At 49.4% G+C, this 20,486-nt stretch overlaps 1 protein-coding gene across 1 annotated transcript in view; it reads left to right on the forward strand.

The window, feature by feature from the left end:
• The window catches only part of Tbc1d22a (TBC1 domain family member 22A), a 286,103-nt gene that overhangs the window by 174,974 nt on the left and 90,643 nt on the right, over positions 1 to 20,486 (forward strand). The window contains exon 11 of the mRNA XM_021216494.1: positions 4,275 to 4,402. Coding sequence (XP_021072153.1) covers positions 4,275 to 4,402 — 128 coding nt within the window. The remainder of the gene's footprint in view (positions 1 to 4,274; positions 4,403 to 20,486) is intronic.

Consider the following 20,486-nt stretch of genomic DNA (forward strand, 5'->3'; position numbering starts at 1 on the left):
TTTGAGCAAATCAATCTTTGTTGCCTGGTCCCGTGTCAATACTGCTAACCTGCAGCGGAGCGCCAGGGTGCTGTGTGTTTGCATAATTTACCTGCACTTGCAGTCCAGAAGACTACATGCTTTCTGCCAGGATTTCCGCGTATGGGCCACCATTGAAAGCACTGAGGAGAGCGCTCTGCAGGCTGTGGCTGCTGTGCCCTCTGATGACTTTACAGCAGTGTACCTTGCCCTGACACACAGGACATTTTGGCTTAAAAGATAATAGTAATTATGTCTGCCCACTCATTCATTATGTTTGAACCCTGATTGCTAGTGAAATGGAAATTCTGGGTTTGGAATTATTGCTGACTAGATTCCTTTATCAGTGAGAGAGCATGAGCTCACAGTCACTTATAAAACAGGAGAAAGGAGTCATTCCAGCACACACATTCGCAGTTTCTATGTATATAAATCGGAAGTCATGCCTAGAGTTTAGCAGTCTATCTTACACTATATTCAGACTAGGAGGCAGCCCTGCCAGAGACTCATTATGCACATTAGAAGCTGGCTGGGGAGCTGGTGGCTGGTCCACTTTCTCATTTATTACCTGTTTCCTGAGTAGCATGCAGTCAGTGAAAAATGGCCCCTTCCCTATAATCAAGGCTACTGTCCAGGTAGCTTACAGCCTGGGCATTCTGTCTGCCAGAGTCAGTGTTCCATCTGGCAGTGCTTAGCCCACACAGTAGAACACTGGCCACAGATACCCACAGGGGTCCTCACGATCCCATGTGTGGTCTCACCACCGAATGAGTGTGGCCTTTGCCCTTTAGCAAACTCCTAGGAGTTCAAGGTCCCATGGTGAGCAGAAGAGAAGGCCAGGTGCTCAGAAACTTGGTGGCATAGATAGCGGAGAGGCTCCAGTCTTGTCCTGCTTGGCTCTTAGAGAAAGGAGCCCAGCCCTGGTGTAGAGGCTCCTTGTATATCCTCTCTGGGGAGTGATGCCCTGCAAACCTCCTGCAAGGGTTGACCTGCGTCCTTATGTAGGCACATAAGCAATAACTAGTGCTGTCAGTGTGTGGTCATTCTGCAGGACTGGTGCTCTGCAAAGGGAGATGGCCACACCTGGGCCCATCATGAGCTCCTGGTAGAGCCTGCCTTTACCAAGTCAGCCATACCTGAAGGCTGGCTTCTGGTTCCTGTGCCTGCTTTTTATAGGGCAGAAAGGGTTGGTTTCCCCTCTTCTGCCAGGTTACTCCGATGATAGATAGCCCAGAAATGTGTTTAATTTTTCAGAGTAGTTTCTGGCCAGTTTGTCTTAGAAAGGTGCTGCCTGCCTGCGGGGTGCATGTTAGAACTGTTTGTTTTCCAGGTCCTAAGATCCCTACCTTCCCTGTGGTGGATGAGTGGTTGCTACTTCAGGCAGAATGTGGCCAGTGTAGGAGGCTGTGGCTCCTGGATATAAGTCCTGTGGTGGCTCATTTTCTCCTCTTTACCCTCTTTGAATCTTCGGTGGAGAGCTCGAGCATTGGCTGTTCCTTTGACACAGAGAGTCTCCAAGGAGACCATCTCTCTGTCTCCAAGGAAACTATTCCCTTGGAGAAGTTGAGTCTAACCATGAAGACCTGGCAGTCACTTAGTATGACTATCTGAGGAGGGAATGATGGAGTGGCCGCTGATTCCTACACTGATGTCTCCAGGACAGCTGAAGGTAGAAGTGAGACTGGCTGTATCCTGATAGTAGTGGATCACTGCTGGGAGTGGCCCATGGAACCAGGGCACCTGCCAGGGCCACCTGCTCTGGTATCAGCTACACTACCCTGCAGGCTGTCCTCATTGCCTGCCATTTCCAGATGCCACGGTTTCCTCCCCAGTGCTGCCACTACCCTTGGGCTATGGGTCCCCAAACAGTCACCTACATATTCATGAAAGCTCATTCCTCATGCTCCAGCGTAGAAAGAACCTTGCTCAGTAAATTCAGTCCTTTTCTAAACTGCTGCTTTGCAAGTGCTCATCAGATTTGAATTTCACATCAACTGCAGCACCCTGCTTCAGTGAGCTGGGCCACGGCCGAGGCGGCTGCTGTCCCAGCAGGGTGTGCCCTTGGGAGCTGCAAAGGTTGCTGGGATGAAGAGCCACTTGAGCCCTTGGGTCTTTCTGTCAGTTTAGTTGTGTAACTACAGCTAATTTCAGGCTGGAAATGATTTTTCTCTTCTTTAAAAAAAAAAAAAATTACCTCTGTAGAATTAGGAAGTTGATTAATCCTGTTTGCACAGGTCTGTACCAGACTTCTTAGTAAACAGAATCCAGCATCTGCAGTGAATGGAACCAGCTGGAGGAGCTGCCATGTGGGCAGCCCCACTGCCCAGCAGCACGGTAGTCCATGTGGGCAGCCCCACTGCCCAGCAGCACTGCCCAGCAGCACGGTAGTGCTAGGCCTCTTTCTGCTGGGCCTGGAACCCTGGTTCTTAAGTCTTTTCCTGCAGAAGCAGCATATGGCGAATACACAGAGACCCCTGTGTCCTTCTGCACTCCTGGGGGTCTCAGGGCCATCGCCCCACCCAGTGTTCTTTCCCGGGAGGTCTCAGGGATATCACCCCTCTTCCTGGAACTCTCCCTCAAACTCTTAGGGCCCTTTGCTTTCTTAGTACAATGCCCCAGCTTCTGTGAAGACTGGGGGTAATATGGCTGAATATCAGCTCTATTCTGTAGCTGTGCACTGTCTTATTATAACAGATCTTGAAATGCTTTCTCTTTCCCATCATTAATAAGGGCCTAATCTCTAAGCTTTCTTCTTGAGACCCAGCCCATTTACTATATATATATATGTAAAATACCTGAAACTTACTTATAAGGAAAAGAGGCTAATTTAGCCCAGCTCCAGAGATTCATGCATAGGACACTGATGTCATTTCATCTCTGATGAGGACATGTGTCTTCACAGTGGTGGTAAAGTTATGAGAGGGAAAGCTCATGCTACAGAACAGAAGCTAAAGAGGAGGCCAGAAATCAGCCAGGCTTTTCTTTTGTGACAGCCCTCTTGTTGAGAACCAACCAGGACTCTGTGAGCTGCATTCTATTCCGTCCTGAGGGCAAGCCTTCCCTAGCATAAGGACCTCCTCCAAAACCTCTTTCCTAAAGGTTTCACCACCTCTTCCATTGCATACTAAGGACCCAACCTCCAGTACATGGACCCTGAGGGGACAAAGTACCGCTGAACTGTGGATCAGTCCCATGAGCATGGTGCCCCAGCTGTCTGGTCAGCTGAGGACAGCAGTGGGCAGAGTGCTGGGACTGCCTGCCTTCTGAGGCCTTGCTTTTCTAGGACCAGCCTGTCATTACCTCCTGTGGGCCTGACTGCCTCTCGGCCACAGCAGCCCAGTTAAGCAGGCACAGTCTTACATAGAAGTGGGTCATCTGTAAGATTCAGAACAGTATAGCACAGGGTTTCTCCCTTCAATGGTTGGAGAAGCTTTAGTTTTGAGACATCCAGTAGTCAGCTGGTAGGGGTCTGTGGTGACTAATTTTATATCAATTCAATACAAGCTAGAATTATGTGAAAAGGAGGGAACCTCAGTTGAGAAAGACACCTCCATAAGATCCATCTGTAGGGCATTTTCTTAATTAGTGATTGATGGGGGAGGGCCTAGCCCATTGTGAGTGGGGCTGTCCCTGGGCTGGTAGTCCTGGGTTCTTTAAGAAAGCATAAGTCATAATGAACAAGCCAGTAAGCAGCACCCCTTCATGGCTCTGCATCAGCTCCTGCCTCCAGGTTCCTACCCTGCTCTTGATGCTGTTAATAATGAACTGTTCTATGGAGCTGTGAGTGAATTAAGTTCCTCCCTCCCCTAGCTGCTTTTGGTGGTGATGTTTCATCTCAGCAGTAGTAACCCTAGCTAAGTCAGAGTTTATACTTTGGGGACAATGTTTGTTCGGGCGTGGCTCTCTTGTTTTTAGTACTTAGTCCTGCATCTAGAGGCTGCCTGGTCTGGACAGGAACAGGTCTGCTGGGTCTGTGTACAGGAGGGATGGTGCCTGGGTCAGGATGGGATCTCTAGGAGCTTAATGGCTCAGTGCCTTCTCTCTCCTTTAGCCCCTTTACTAGAGTTACAAATGGTTGTAAACTGCCATCTGGGTGCTGGACATTGAGCCCAGGTCCTCTGCAAAGCAATAAGTGCTCCTAACCACTGAGCCCCTTAATTGTTCTCCCCTTGAAGAGTGGACTATGGAGTCCTTCCTTAATGGAATTAGTCCTTTGACCTCAGGCTCCCCTGACAGCCTGTGCTTGTGTTGTGCAGAGCGAGTCCACCGGCATCTGGATGGGCACGAGGTGCGGTACCTGCAGTTTGCCTTCCGCTGGATGAACAACCTGCTGATGAGGGAGCTGCCCCTGCGCTGCACCATCCGCCTGTGGGACACCTACCAGGTGAGCACCGGCCCATGACCCAGCCCCACCTGCCCGTGGCCCCGCTCTGCCCTGCCTTCTCCTACCCTGGGGTCCCTGCAGAATGCCTTCTTCATTGCAACAAAGTCTTTATAAAAAGCAAGCTCTGGTGTTCCTGTCTTCTGGCTCTATGTAGAACAAGGGAAAGGACTCTCTAAAATTCTCCTTGTCACCTGATTGCACTCCAGCTGGTTGGTGACAGACCCCTCCCATGCTCACTGGCAATTTACATTTTAAGCAGAGTTAAACTGTAAGTATGGCCAAGTAATCATGTACCTTTGCTGTACATCCGAGCAGCTTCCTGAAACTTTACACTCGGGACTCACGTGTTGTCTATGTTTTGAGTTACTTACAATGAAGATTTAAAGAAATCCTCAGACAGATGCAGCACAATATGAAATTTTCCACTCTTCACCAATTTTGATGAAATTCATGTATTGAGGAGATTGAGTTTTCCGGAAGCATCCGCCTTGGCTCCCCTGAGTGTCCATTGCTTATTCTAGTCTCTTTTCATTTCGTGTGTGAGGCCTGTGGAAGCTGCCCTGTGTGAACATGGGGTGTGGGCACTGGCTTGCAGACGCAGACACTGCAGCCTGGGGAGAGGCGTACATCTCCACAGAGAGCTAGGAAGGAAGCACCAAGTGAGTCTCTCTAGTCAGTCTCTCTCTCTCTCTCTCTCTCTCTCTCTCTCTCTCTCTCTCTCTCTCTCTCCCCCTTTCCTTTTTAAAAATAAATTTTATAATGTTATCAGCATATTTTCTTTTTTAAAAAGATTTATTTATTTTATGTATATGAGTACACTATAGCTGTATTGATGGTTGTGAGCCATCACGTGGTTGCTGGGAATTTGAATTCAGGACCTGTGCTCCCTCTGGTCGGCCCTGCTCACTCTGGCTTGAAGATTTTATTATTATATTTAAGTACACTGTAAATGTATTCAGATACACCCGAAGAAGGCATCAGATCTCATTATGGATGGTTGTGAGCCACTATGTGGTTGCTGGGACTTGAACTCAGGACCTCTGGAAGAGCAGTCAGTGTTCTTAACCGCTGAGCCATCTCTCCAGTCCCCCGTGAGTTTCTTTTTTACAGTAAAAGATCAACTCCTCCCTGCTGTGAAAGCTCTGGATGGGATCTGTGCCAGGCCTTTGCAAAGGGGGCACTGCATTGGTGTTGGGAGCAGGTCTAGAAGATAGGGCTCTGGGTAGCATGTGTCAGCATAAGGTAGCATGTGCCCAGGCTTTGCATAGTACTCAGTGTTAGAACTTTGCAGGTGGGCATGCAGATGTTGGTGCAGGCAGGATCCTTGCACAGACTAAACCTTTAGGGGGTCTTTGGTTTAGAAATTGCAGGGCATTGTTCTGGGTGCTGCATTTTTCCCACAGGCTAGGATACTGTTGGGCCCTTGTGCCTGAGTTTGGAACTCCCATGAATAGTAGCATCATCCTTCATTCTAAGTGCTGGTGGTGCATTTGTGTGCCCACCCTGGAAATGTTTGGGTTGTAGATGTATTTCGTTTTGCTTTTTTTCCCCCCCTAATACCTATTGTGATAGTTAATGCTGTCAACTTGATAGAATCTAGAGTTACCTAAGGGTTAACCTCTGGGCCTACCTGTGAGAGAATATTTACATTAGGCTCGCCTCTGGACAAGTCTATGAGGGCTTGTGTAGGTTAGGTTGAGGTGGGAAGACTCCTCCCAACTGACAGACTGAGTGAGAAGGAGAAGGGGATTTGAACCCTAGCCTCCATTGCTCGCTGCTTCCTGACTGCAGATACCATACAACTAGTTGCCTCGAGTTGTGAGACTTTCCCAACATGATGGCCTAGACCCTTGATCTGCGAGCCAAGCAAACCTATCCTCCCTCAAGCTGCTTTGCTGGTGTTTTGTTGAGGCCATGGGACAAGTAGTTAAAACTGCCTTCTGTCTGCTCTGCCTCTTGTGTTCTGTGGCACCATCATGGAGGCCTATGTGGTAATGTTCTGTGAACTGTGTGGTTGCATGTGTTTTCATGGCAGAGCATGTTCCTGATTCGTAGGTTTTCTATCTAGGACTTGTCAGCTACAGAATTTCCATTCAGTAAAGCTAGCTGGGAGTTAAAGCCTTACCTGGAGCTGTTTGGCCAAAGTAGCTGTCAGTCGAGTGCATCGATTAGCTTTCTGTTGGATGACAGGAAACACAACCTAATATCCTGTAAATTGCAAATGTTCTCATTCCTGTGATTGCTTAGGCTGTTCATGACCCAGGCCTGCTCATTAAGCTCAGAGTTCCTTGTAATTCTGTCCCATTATGAATAAAGCAGGTATCAAGTCAATCACACTTGGAGCAAACAGAAGACAGCTCAGCTCAGCCATGTCCTACACTGTTTCCCTGAAGTGCTCAGTTGGCATTCAAACATTGAGACTACTCATAACCTCTCCGTTGAGTTAATTTTCCTGCAATTTAATTTTGTCATGAATCAACTCCTTTGTATCAGAGCTCTTTTTTGAACCGATAGGATCCTGGTCATAAGCCTTTTCCCATCTTAAAATCAGTGTGTTTCCATTTTCCAGGGCTGAGCTGCCCTTTCTGGCACTGGAAGCACATAGCCATCCTCAGATGACAGTTGAGCAGTCACTCTGCATCGCTGGGTGTTTATTGGTGGGGCCATCCCTACAGTGTGGCTTAAGGTCCTCTTGGACCTTAACATGCCATGGGAAGGTTGTTGATAAGCCCCTTGCCCTGGGCCCCTGGACAAGACTGTGGCCAGGAAATGGATGAAATGAGTTGTCTTTGAGTGGGACAAGCATGGGTCATGCAGATATGTGTCCCCTTAGGGTTTTCTGCTCTCTTAATCACAACAGCTGGCACCAGATGTGATAGCTATGGGTTGGCCAGTGGTCCCTACACCTAAAAGAGTTTCAGCCTGTGAGAGCTGCTTTTGAGGTGCCCTATAGGGTATAGATCTAGCCTTGCCAGGAGCACCTCCTCCAGATAAGCTCTCACATGACAGCAACTCTGGAATTTGGGTGATGGGCTGCAGCTGAGGGGCTCAGTTAAACCAGTCACAGGCCACTGTCCTCTCCAGCCCAGCTAGCCATCTTGTTTTACTCTGCCTATGTGTCGGGGGACACATAGCTTTCTGCCCACACAAAGGTGTGTGTTTTGATGGTCATTTGATGGCAAATGGCCTGTTGCGCTGCTCCTGACCTCTCACCTGACCCGTTCACATCTTAGGTGGAACACCTCATTTTATTTACTATCTTCACTGCCATTTTCGCCCCTCCAGGGAGAGGTAGGTTGGAAGGGAGCTGGAGTCAGGGCCTCCTTGTACTTGGCACATGCCCTGGTACTGCTCAGGAAAGAGTCTTAGGGATCCCCGGGCCACTCAGTTCACACATATTACTGAATACTTTCCTCAGCCTCTGGCCTTGGGAGTATTGCAGAGAGGATTGTGATCTCAAAGGACCTGGAGAGAGCCAGGCCACAGACCAGATGCTATTGCTAGTTTCTTTGTCACAGGTGTTAGGGGAATGCTGTGGAAGACCTCTAGAGCTGGGCAATTCTTGGGAGATGGGTGACAAGTGACAAGTGGCTTTGAGTTATGGTCAATGTGCTTAGGTTTCTACAGGATATCTGCGAAGAAGAACATTTTGTGTTGGAGGAGCCTAGTGAGGTTGGAGCAGATGATGCGTTCTAGGGAGGGGGTAAGATCAGTGCCTACACCGAATTACTAAAAAGGCTTTAGGGCTGCAGTCACTCACATTTGGACATTAGTTGTGTGGCTGTAGTATGAAACAGTGGGCTATGCAGTGTGGATGCTGCCAGAGCCAGAACCTTGTCCATTCGAATGTTCTTCTGTGCCCCAGCCTCTTTGTGCAAAGGCCATGCTCAGGGATTGGAGATGAGTCTGGGTGTTCGGGAAGCTTCTGGAGTGGTCCCTCCTTTGCTGTGGACTAGGACGAGGCTTGAGGATGTCTTCTAGCAGACAGAGAACACATGTCTCAGTTGAGACTTCCTGTTTGCACTCATACTGGTTTAGGATAAGCTGCTCCTTAGAGCTCCCACATGAGAGACCCCTGCCTTTGAGGACATGTCTATTATAGATATGGAAAGCCCCAGAAACTGTGTGGCAGAGTTCTGTCTCTGGGAACTGTGGCATCACCGTTGCGCATACTACAGAGCTTATGCGATTCACAGAACAGTGAGTTGTTAGCTACATGCTAGAATTTTGTTGTTGCAGGTATTTCAAGTAGTGTTTGGCATTAAGACTAGACAGGATAAACTGGAGCCTGGGATGAAGAATTATCAGCTCTTCTGTATGTGAGCAGCCTGCTAGCTTTTAATGGTGTGTCCCAGGATACCTGGGTCTAGCTGGAGCCATTCTCTGGCACATTCAAGAGATGTAAGGAGGGTCGGTCTGTGAAGGCATGGAGGGGGTGAAGGTTCTGCCCCAGAGACCAGTTTGTAGGAAGCATGGAGTAGGCACCTCTAATGCGTTTAAAGGAAAGTAGTTTTTGGCAGAGGTTGGGGTAGCGTACAGGAGGTGCATCTTGCCCGGAAGTCACTTTAGAGTAGGTCCAGCCTGTCAGCGTCAGACCATGAAGTTGGAATAAGTTGGGTTTCTAAGGTTTGTCTGCGCTCCCAGGCGGTGTGTCTGCTATTGACATCCATCCATCCTCCAGTCCTTCCACCATCACCTATAATGTGACACCTGCACCATGAAGAGCCTGTATGAGGACACGGGGCAGTATCATGGTATCTGAGGAAGCACCCAGGGAGCTCACAGCTGGCCAGGGAAGGGGACACATGACAGAGTCATAGCCATGTTTATGTTGACAGTGAAGCCAGGCACTGGCAGCTTGGGCAGGAACCTCCCTGTCAAGGGAATTAAGGAAGACAGAGTCTAAAGCAGGGAACTCATGCTCAGTCTTCCACACAGACTAGGTGCAGTGAGGTGACTGTAGTAGGCTGTAGTGGGCCAGTTGTGTATTGCATGGAGTCCAGAGGCAAGTAGTCAGAGCTGACTTGGCCCGAGGCATGACCAGCTATAGCTGTGTCATGGCACCTGGAGTCCAGGGTTGAGGACAGGCTCCTAGTACATACCATATCCTTTGTGGCTCCCAGCTGACAGCAGTCATGACTTCTGGACCTCCTGGTTGCCACAGCACAGATTCAGTGGCTCAGGTGGCATTGAAACTGATGGATTAGGTTAATCTAATAAGCCCGAGGAAGCAGGTCTCCGTACAACACACTTTTTCATAAGCCCATTACGATTTGAGAGTGTAAGCTCTTCATGCCTACCCGCCTACAGGAAGCAAGTATACATCACTGTCAGTCTGGTAAGGATTTAGAAACAGAACACTCAGCAAGAGTTGGTTCACTGCAGTTATGACTGCAGGGAGGAGCCAGAAGATGAAAGGGCGAGCCTGCCCCCTGAGAGAGCAGCAGCAGCAGCACCGAGTCCTGGGAATGGAGAGTCCAGCTAAAGGGGTGTCTGGAGTGCTATTCTGGGCTTTACCACTCTCCTTCCTGTTTTGATCAGCATCTTTGTCACGTTTGGACCTGGGGGAATGTGAAGGAGACAGTAACTTCCTCTGCAGCTCTGGCCTACTCAGTCGGCTTGGTCAGGTGTGTGAGGGCTCAGTAGTGTGGACCAGGCACATCCCAGAGGAGTGATGTCCAGGTTCCATCACCTCCACACACTTCTGACACTGGGCATCTCTCGAGCCCACCTTGGAGGGGATATCTCGAGCTCTCTTCCAGTCAAAAAAGTGTGAGGCATGTTTAGATCAGTGTCCCACTGCTGTCACAGGTGCCTGAGGTAAGGAACTTAGGTGTGTTCTAGTGGAAATTTCTGTCCATGGTCTTTGGACCTGTGGTGAGGCGGCATAGCCCGCTTGGGTGAAAACACCTCCCCCCAAGGCTGGGATATGAGAGAGGAAGAAGGGCCTGGAGTACTCTCACTTTCAAGAGCATGTGCCCCAGCTTGGAGCCCTCGCGCCAAACTTAGCATCTTGAAGTTAGCCAGTGGTTATCAGGTTTTGGACAGCGCCTCGGGCATATGGGCCTTTGGAGGACATCCATCTATATAGACTTTAGTGGAACTGAAAAGCTTGTTGATGGGTGAGTATTAGTTTCAGCTTCAAGCAACAGGCTAGGCAGGTGGCAGCTCATCGCCTTTGCCATTTAGAGTCTATGGGAATGTACAGTTAAAGGACCACAAACTGCCCTTTGTGTTCCTGAGTGATCTACAGAGTCTCGTTAAGAAGAACAGTCAGTTGGGCCAGAGGAAGGCCTTCATCTTTCCCTTCCTGGTGTCTTGTCTCCCTGTAGCATTAGAAGCAGGTACTACATGGCCACCCATTGTGACCACTCTGAATAACTTTGTATTTGCTTCAAACTAGACAAGAATAGTAGCTAATTCTGGAGGCAAATTGATTGGTTATGCCATATTGTAATTGTGAGTGAAAAGTATCTACTCATCGACTCCCCACTTCAACAAGTTAGCTTTATGGTACATGCACATCTCTTCTGAGGGCCTCCTGGACACTAGGCTCAGGACCAAGACAGTACAACCAGGAAGCAGATAGCAGAGTAGTTGGGTCATTAGGTTTGACCTCTGTGGTCTCCTCTTAGCACAGCCTCTCGTGGGTGGGGTCAGTGCTTGTTGCTCATCTAGGAAATAGAAGATATGGAGAACCAGGCAGAACCCTAGGCTCGTCTGGCATCTTGACCATGTCCCAGCATCCTCATACCTTACTTCCAACCTCGCCCACTCTGATTCTCAGAAGTAGAAGACAGAAGTCAGTATGAAACTGTACTGGACTTGGAAATCTCAAGGCTCTGCAGCAAGAGATTTCGAAGAAAATGGCAGAAGGAAGCTTGTTGCTGTGGGGGTGGCAAGGAGGCTGCATCAGGGGCCCCTTGGGAAGACAGAGTGACATTCCCTGGGTGGAAGACATGAATTGCTATCCATGTGGTATTGTTGAATGTATGCACAGACTTCATCCACAGGAGAGAGAGTTTGAATACAAATCTTTTTAGGATGGCAGTAGGGTTCAGGAAGGGGGACAGCAGGCTGCTCTGTTGAGACCCTGCTCTCTGGAGCTGAGTAGGGGGTCATTGGACTCCCTCTGCCTCATGCAAGGTAGTTTAGGAAAGCCTGCATTTGCAAGTCTGAGAAGAGCTTGGAACTTGGTACTCTCAATGTGGAAGTCACGAGGTGATGTCCCCATGGAGTTCTCAAACAGCCCAGAGTGTGACATGTTGTCCCCATGGAGTTCTCAAACAGCCCAGAGTGTGACATGTTAGAGGCTAGTAGTGTGCAGCTTTGCCCTCACAGGAACATTTGCAGGTGGGGGTGGGGGGCCACTGCTCTATGGAGAAACCTCGGCCATATGGGTATCTGGTAGGCCACTGGATCTCTGGGAAAGGCCTCTCAGACCTTGATTATCCCTTTGAGGCAGTGTGGGAACTGTATAAGGAGACAGGTGCCAGAGTCACTGATAAGGGCGGAGTAGAGACCTGTGGGATGACTGCTCCTCCCTATGTGCAGTAGGCAGTAGATGACATGTAGCCAGGGGAGGGAAGCCCAGAGCACATATGATATCTGATGACTGGGTTTCCCTGAGGGTATGAGTCTCTTTGTGTGGCTGCAATCTGTGGTCTGAAACAGAAATCTCTCTATACTAGGGCTGCTGATGTCATAGGGCATGGACCTCTCAAAGCATGTGCACTCACCACGTGGTTCAGTCAAGGGGTTTAGTGCTAACTGATGAATGAATTGATGACTTTCTAGGACCTTAGTCCTGGATTCCCCACCCAGGGCTAGAAGTGGCTGACTGTTCTGTGACCTTGTTGGACAGGAGTGGAAGATCTGGAGGTGGTAGCCTCTCCTAGTGTCACAAAGACTTTGTTCTCGTCCTGCTTCTACTAATCTCTGAGATGATGTATTCATGAATATTTTATTTGAAGAGGGACCTTCAGCAATTTGTCTAAGTTCTATGGGTCTCTGGGTTCAAGAAAGCCAGGGCTGTTGGAGGGAGCCCTAGAAGAGCCTGGGTTCCTGGCATGTGTGAAGTTGCTTTGCCTTAGCAGGGGTCACCAGCAAGCCACTCCTCCAGAGAGCTAGTCATCCCCCAATACCAAGATCCCATTTATCTGCTAAAAATGCACAGCCTGGGAGAGTCCCAATATGATTACAAGGGTGGACATAGTACGAATGATAACTAAGGCTGTGTGTTCTAAATAAGAACTATATGTTTTAGGGGGATTGTTAAATTCTGTGTGGCCAGAGAATCCAGTCATCCTCCCAGGGTGTCATGTGGGGATGCTGAGGGGTAGGGCACAAATATGCCTGCTTTCCACAAATGACTGCTCTGTACTTACAGTGACAGAAATGGATAGCAAGACAGACCACATGAGAGCAGGAAGGGACAGAACAAGGATCTGCTGTGGCGGAGAGCCAGAGAAGAGCTGGCAGCTTTCAAGGGGCCTGTAGAACTCTTCTTTGAGGGCTTTCTCCTGTGCTCTGGGGTGATGTGTGTCCTCATCCTATGGGGCTGTGTTGTCTTCAGGGTCCTACCAACCTCCTGCTTCTGGGTGGACATTCAGCTTCTTCCCTGGGACTTGCTTAGAGCTTTATTCCCTTGGGGTCTTCTCTAGGCACAGGCTTGACTTCAGCCTGGGACATGGGGTAGACTAGGCTTCACGTTCCTATCCTTGCTGCTTCCCGAGACCATTAGGCTTAACTTCCTCTTAGGAAGCTGGTTAGAAGCAATGGCTTACCTGCTTTCTGTATGTGCAAGGGTTACTTGCTCCCTGCCTATAGGACAATGTAACCACAAGAGAAAGCTGAAGAAGGGCCCACTTGAGGTGTGGGTGCCTCCTGGCTGTCCCAAGAGCCCTAGATCTGCTGTTGTCACTAAAACATAGCTCCTCTGGTATCTAGGTTCAAGTGGACAGTGGAAAGGGGGTCAAGGCTGGCTCTGTATGGTAATCATGCATCTATATGGACCTGTATCATTGTAAAGTGGCGTTAAAGTCTACATAAGCTCAGTAGATGCTCAAAAAGTTCATTATCGTTAATCTTGGCCCAGCTTCACCCTGGCATTAGCTCTCTGCTAGCCTCAGTTACTGCATAGATGTAGGCTGCCTCTCTGTACAGTGTGGATTATGCTGCTATTAGAAGTTGGGAGCACTTAACCAAAGTAGTTAGCCTAGTACATCTGGTGACCCTGTGTCCTGTAGAAATAGAGCCCAGTACATTAGACAGAGGACAAGGACCAAAGGCAAAGGGAAGGTTCATCTTGACATGGAGACTTTTTAGAATGCTTCTGCCAGCCCTAAAGAGGATAGGGCAGCTGGTAACTAGGAACTAAATAGTCCCTGGGGATCAGGGCCACCCACATCTCCTCGCTATTCCTGTATCAGCCCGTATATCTCCCCTGCTTCTCTCTTCTGGCACTGACTTGAGATCCTATGGCCCTGCCTGTCGCTCATGTCACCCCAGGGCCAGGGGAGAGGAAAACTGCTGTTGTAGGGAGTGATACCCTGCATTGGAGACAGGAAAGCCTCCTTGGTCCTAGCAGGCACCATGCTCTTGGGTGCTTTCTGTCCACATGGCCTTGATTTAGAGAATCTTCCTGTAAACACTCACCTAGCTTTGAAAATCACCTCCATCTGTATGTGCTGTGAAAGAACTTAAAAAATAAGCTAACCCAAGACCTGCTAATGGGACCATATCCCCATGGGTAGTCTCGTGGTTTCCAGTCCACTTTTCTGTAACGTTTTGTTTATGGTCCTCCTGACCATAAACAGCTCCGCCTGTTTCCCTGATGCAGTGCTCACAGCTTTGCCTTGTGAGCAAGTGTAGGGTTATGTGTCCCATGTCTGCTCCACCACAGGGCTCAGCCACTTGGGGAGGCAGGACTTGGGAAGTTGACTATGTTTATTCCACAGTCACCGGGAGGGTTTCAGACTGTAGGGCAGCCTGGGGACACTGATTCAAGGGTGGGGAAGCAGTGTCTTAGGCTCGGGATAGCCAGAGCTGGCTCAGGGGTCCCTGGGCCTATGACAAGGCTGGGGCCATCTGGTTCTCAGGCTCTTGGACACCCAGGTGACGCTGGGAGCCTTGGAAGGGGTTTGAAGCCTTAGCTCAACCGGGAACAAGGCTACCTTTCATGGTCCCTCAGGCAAATAGTTGGCTCTTTTTTCTAGGCCAGTTGGGACCAGACTTTAAGACATTAGGACAGCTTCCTGGGCCAGCTGCTGCTTTCTTATTATAGAGCATTGGAATTAACCTCCAGGATGTAGTGCATGGGAAGGTAGTCCTGATAGGAGCAGGTCAGTGTGTGCATCTTGTTCAGTGTCTGGAACTCCCAACAGATGCCCTTCTCCACTTGTAAAATGTGCTGCACATACCATACAGTGGAGTGTACTAGAGGCCAGCCCAGGTGAGCGCTGCTTAGGAAAGAGGAAGTGTTAGCAGGATGTACAGCTGACACTGAAGCCGCATCCCACATGTTGGAGATGGTATTACCACTGTAGCATGCTCACCAAGCTGACTGTCACCACAGGCAACCTCCATGTCTTTGGATATGGATATCATGACTGCAGAGGATACAGTTTGTCCATGGTCTGTGCTACATCCAGCCTCACTCTACTCTAGGCTGTGTTTCCCTGGCTGTATCCTTTCTGCTTCTGAATTCTCTCTCAGCATCTTCTTTTGGCCCTCCTCTGTACTTCTCCTCTAGCACAGCTAAGAGAGAGCTTTCCAGCAGCAGCTCATTCCCATTCCTACAGTGTGGTTCCCCTTCCTGCACAGGCCTGCTAGAGCCTGGGTATTCATTTCCCCCTCTTGGATGTGATAACAGGAGACAGGCACTTTGCTGCTGATTGAAGTCAAGTAGCTGGACCAGCAGCAGGGTCTGCGAGATTGCTGATGAGAACTGTGGGGGGACAAATAGCCCTGACACACAGAAGCAGTACCAAGAGAGCAGTGGCCTCTCAGTGGCCTTGGCATCTCCTCTTCTCCTTCATCACCCTGTACTGGAGCACTGGTGTTGGGTATAGGCTTAGGGTGCATGTGTCCTTTGCAGGGCTTTGGCGGTAGGGCCACTTCTCTCTGGAGCTAGTGTCTTACTCTTAAAGCATGGCCGTGGCTCACAGGAGTCTTAGAAGGCACACAGGAGCCAAGGTCAGCGTGCTGTAGGATGGCATGGCTAACGGTGGAGAAGCTGATCCAGCACAGTGCTCACCCTTCTTGAGTTCTGCTTATCCAGCTCCCTTCAGCCCTGGGACTTGGTCTGTGAGTGAAGGCAGAGGGGCTCTGGGAGTTTCCAGGCCACCAACCTAGAGTGGCTGCTTAGAAGCAGAGACTGCCCTAGCAAACAGGTCAGAGGATGGTTGGTGGGGAAAGGAGCCCTGATAGTAACTGGGGTAATTAATATGCGCAGCCTCCTGTCTTACAAAGATGGAATTTAGAACCTTGGGGCTGGGTGTAGCTCAGTGGTAAAATGTTTGCCTAGCATGTACAAAGCCCTGGGTCCCGTCCTCAGCGGTGGAGAGTACTTTGAAGATACACACCAATGGGATATTTATCTTCTCAGCATTTCCAGTGATCACTGTGGCCTAAGGTGGAGAAGTCACAGAAAGACACAGAAAGATCCCACCCATATTACAGAAGGGCTTCCAGAAAGGGAGGTGGTGGAACAGCCTCGGGAGGTTGGGAAGATTGGATCTAGACAGTGGACCCGTGTGAGGTCACTCAGAAGTCTTGTCATGGGTCAAGTGGTCTTGGGGTAGTCCTGTGGCAGCCCTCAGTGCAGGTGTCAACAAGCCCACAGAATGCACACCACAGAATGCACACTCACTCCAAGTCTGGGCTCTTAGGCAGTGAGGGGTGTCCTCTCCGTGCTTTGTTGCTGAGCTGCATGGGAGAGTTAACAGACCTTCCAATGTCAGAATGAGCAAGAGTGCTCTGGCTTGAGTGTCCAAGGATCCAGGACTAGATCAAGCAGGCCTCCTTTGTGGGCCATCTGAGAATCTGGAGAGGCCCCGCTGAGACAAGACTGAGGTATTGAGCCATGGCTCTTGGTGTTCTGTTTCCGCATATCCTCATCAGCTCTACTCATCATTAAAGCCACACTGTTCAAAGCCCATCTTTCCATGTCTGCACCGAGTGGAGCAGGCCCTCCTGAACTTACTTCAGTGGCAGCGGCTAAGGGCTTCTTTCTCTTTAGGAGAAAGTTACTGATAGTTCATCAACCAAGTAATTGCCAAATGGCATAGCAGGGAAGCGCTGTCAGAAAGGGCAAGTGGATGAGTTGGACCTGGTTCAGCACCGGAGCCCTCAGAAGCTCTCTTCTCTGCAGGTGCAGCTCATGCTGGCCCCTCCTGTCACTGTCTGTTCTCAGGTCCTCGTGTCAGCAGATGTGAAGACTGTCATTTACACTTAATCATCAGAGGCTTTGTCTACCCACTTCAAATCCATCTGCAGCTCCCGAAGGACATTCCAGTCACTTAAAATAAGCACTGGGATCTTGTGCACGTGAGATGGAAGAGGGGCCACCCCCATGCCAGGTCCTCCATGAAGAAGCTCGGAAGCTCTTTCTGTGGGAACAGAGAAATGGAGGCTCCCTCCCAGATATGTTCCTCAGCCCTTCTTCCTTTCCTTCAGTCTTCTACCTTATTTATGGTCCTGTCCTTGTTTCTGTGTTCCTGGGGTCCCTAGGGTGCCTGTCCTTCTTACGCGCCACCCCAGACCCTCAGCAGTGTGCTATGTCTCAGACATTGCACAGACATCGGGGCGGGCCCAGAGCCTTCATTTATACCTTTCAACAAAGGTCAGTGTGCACTGGTGGCCTTGGCTTTTACCTCTTCCAGAACTTGGTTAAACATGGTCTTGTGGTCTATCCCTTTTTTGGTCTGGATTTCTCTCATGCTCCTGAGTTTGCTGGTCCTTTTGTGTGGTCAGGAGTGTCCACCGTCACTGCTCAGAGGCCCTTCATTATATGTCTTTTCAGCATTGCTGGGCCTTCCCATCTTAGGTGATACCACTTATGCAGGGTCACTCACCCCCTGGTGGTCCTCAGAGGGAAGCAGTGGTGCTTCTTCCCTGGTCCACCTGGGAATGTTCTTGCTCATCCCTGTGGTCTGATTTAACAAGTACCAGAGAGATTGAGCCTTCTCAAGCCTGAGGACTGCGGACCTTGGGGTGTCTGCCAGTCACACAGGACCAGCCACATGGCCACATAGGCATAGGGTGGGATGGTGCTTTCTTTGTCCTGACTGAATTTCATGTTCTTGTTTTATTTCTAAATGGCCCATGGTAGCCCCCAGCACATGTCACCATGCTTCTGTTGGTGAAGGGAGGTTGGTGATGAGGGTCATGGCATGATGGAGAGGAGGAGGACGGCTGGCAGTGGTCTCTAGTCCTCATGAGGTGGAGGGAACTACTGAGAGGTCCCTTGTACAACTCAGGTTCCTGCTCTCAGTGAAGACCTTTTCCTTCCCATCCCACCACCCTCTCTGGGTGGCTTTTCATGATAATGGCCATCAGATGCCAACACCTGCCCTCACTCTACTGTAGACTCACTGTCCTTCTCACATGTGGGTTTACCTAAGCGCTCTCTTAGGCCAATCCCACTAGCTTATGACCCCTGCTACCTGTCACCCAGCACCCAACCCACTTCCTCCCATTTCCATACCTAAGCCTATGGCTTCTGCACCGGAATGACCACCCACTGCCCTATCATTTCCCCCGAGGTGGGCATCACCACTTGGCACTAAGGTGCCACCTTCTCCTGCTCTGCTGCTTTCCTGAGCTTATATTGCTGCTTTTTGCCAGCAGACCCTGCCTCAGGATTAGGTGTTTCAAGCCATAATGTTCTAAAATTCAGTCAGCCCATAACCCATAATCCCCAAGTCTAGACTATTTAACAAAGACCTGAAAATGCAATTCTAGAAAAAAATAATTTATAACATTCTTTCTAAAGACATTTCTTTTAGGAAGGTGATTTATTTGAGAAACATAAAAACATGACAGAACTCTTCATAGGCTAGTTTACACACAGAATGGGCTACAGCATATTTGAAAGCATCAATACTCAGGAACAGTATAGCAGTGGTGTAGATTTAGAGCCACAGCCAGTGAACCGTATTCATAGAGAATGGCCAGAAAGTCAAGTACATAAACACACTGCTGGTTAATAATTGTGTATGCCCAGCTTTTGTTACTGAGGATATCTGAGCTACCACGGTGGCTTACCTTAAACATATATGTGAAATGGATCAGACCATCACATGTGCTGTCACCAGAGAGCCAAGACCTCAAAAGTTCTCTCTTTATCCACTGAGGATGCTGCCGAATTGCCTGCCTTGTGCACAGTGTGTGGAGTCAGTGTTGTGACAGCACACTGTCGCTTTCCTTCACTGTCACAACCTGCTTAAAACAACCACCTTCAAAGGAGGAAGGACTGGGGCTGGAGAAGTGGCTCAGTTTGTAAAAGCACTGGCAGTTGCTCTTACCCAGGACCTATGTTCAGTTCCCAGAATGCACATGCTGACTTACAACTGTCTGTAACTCTAGTTCCAGGACTGTTGAATTCTTCATCTGGCCACTGTGGGCTCCTGCACTCAAATGCACATAAGAATAATAAATAATACATTTTAAGAGGAAAAGTTTATTTTGGCATAGCTTTGGGAGTTGCATGGTTGGGGTGTCAGCATGGGTCCATTGCTGTCCTGGGAGGCTGGGTTTGTAGGCAGGATCTTGGTTGGCTGTGAGTAGGTAAAGAACACTTACCTGGACTTTAGAGAACTGGTTCTGCTTATTAGAGGGGGAAAGGGTATTTTTGTCTTGGGGAGGGGTCTCTGGGGCAAGGTTTGTGTGGCCATTGGCTAGGGCCCAGGTGTCGGAAGATACTCCACCTGCATACTCAGGGGCCGCAGGCTCCAGGGCAGTGGGTGGGGACGCTTAGGAGGTCAAACAAGGAGCGGAGCCTGATAACTGTCAGGGCAGGAAATTCTTACTAGGGCTAATGGTGGGAGAGCTAGTTTTCTGGTTCCAGGCTTGGGGTGGGGGTGGGGGAGGGGAGATAGCCAACTCCCGTCTTTGAGGTTTCTGGGGTTGAAGCTGTCTCTACCCTTCCTTTTTGGGCCTGTGGCAGGGCAGCACATCACAGGAAGAGTGCAGGGAAGAGGTGCTCACCTGTGGCAGCCAGGAAGGCATGACATTAATTTCAGCTTTGAAATGATACAGACACAAACCAAATAGCACAGTGAACTGCAGGAGTAACTCCGGCAGCAAACAGTTATAGAGCACAGGAAAGAGCGTAGATTCTGGCCAGTTGCATGGAAGCAGTCTGTAAGCCTGACTGGCATTCACAATCTTGTATCTCTCTTTCAGAAACATATCTCCTATGAAAGTACATTTAGATTCATTTTTGTACATGAGATTCATGTGGGACTCAGTCTACATTCGTGTGGATGCAGCTGATTGAGTTTCTCACCTTCTATGTGTCATGTCTCTGCTTTCTTACACCCATAGATGTCTGCTTAGCATGCACTCATGTAGCACAAGTGTGGCAGGGTCAGTGGTGGCCAATGGCAGAACAGCGCTGTCTTCTCATCTGGTTGGGAAGGTGAGTGCCTTTCAGCCATCCAGCAACTTCTTAGTCTTGTTGAGGCAGAAGCAAGCTCTTGGATTCATTTCCATTCCTGGGATTTCAGCATCCTGATGGATGGGATAACAGTGTAGACCTGTGACACACTTCCGTGCTGAAGTGCGTGTTGTATCTAATTCATGACCATTCCCTTCTCCAGAGTCCAGATGCCTCCCTCCTCTCTTACCTGTATACAGCATCCCACAGGCCCTCCCCAGGGGATTACAGCTTTCAGGAGTTCACCATTGGGCTGTGATTTTCAGGCATTTAGACCTTGGGGATTTTAGCTGTGGAGACTTGGCTCTTTAGCAATTTCAACATTCTGCATTAGGTCATTATGGAGTGGGGAGGGAGGGAGAGGGAGAAGGGAGAAAGAGTGTGTGTGTGTGTGTGTGTGTGTGTGTGTGTGTGTGTGTGTGT

This window comes from Mus pahari, chromosome 17 (genome assembly GCF_900095145.1).
Source record: "Mus pahari chromosome 17, PAHARI_EIJ_v1.1, whole genome shotgun sequence".
Classification (NCBI taxonomy): domain Eukaryota; kingdom Metazoa; phylum Chordata; class Mammalia; order Rodentia; family Muridae; genus Mus; species Mus pahari.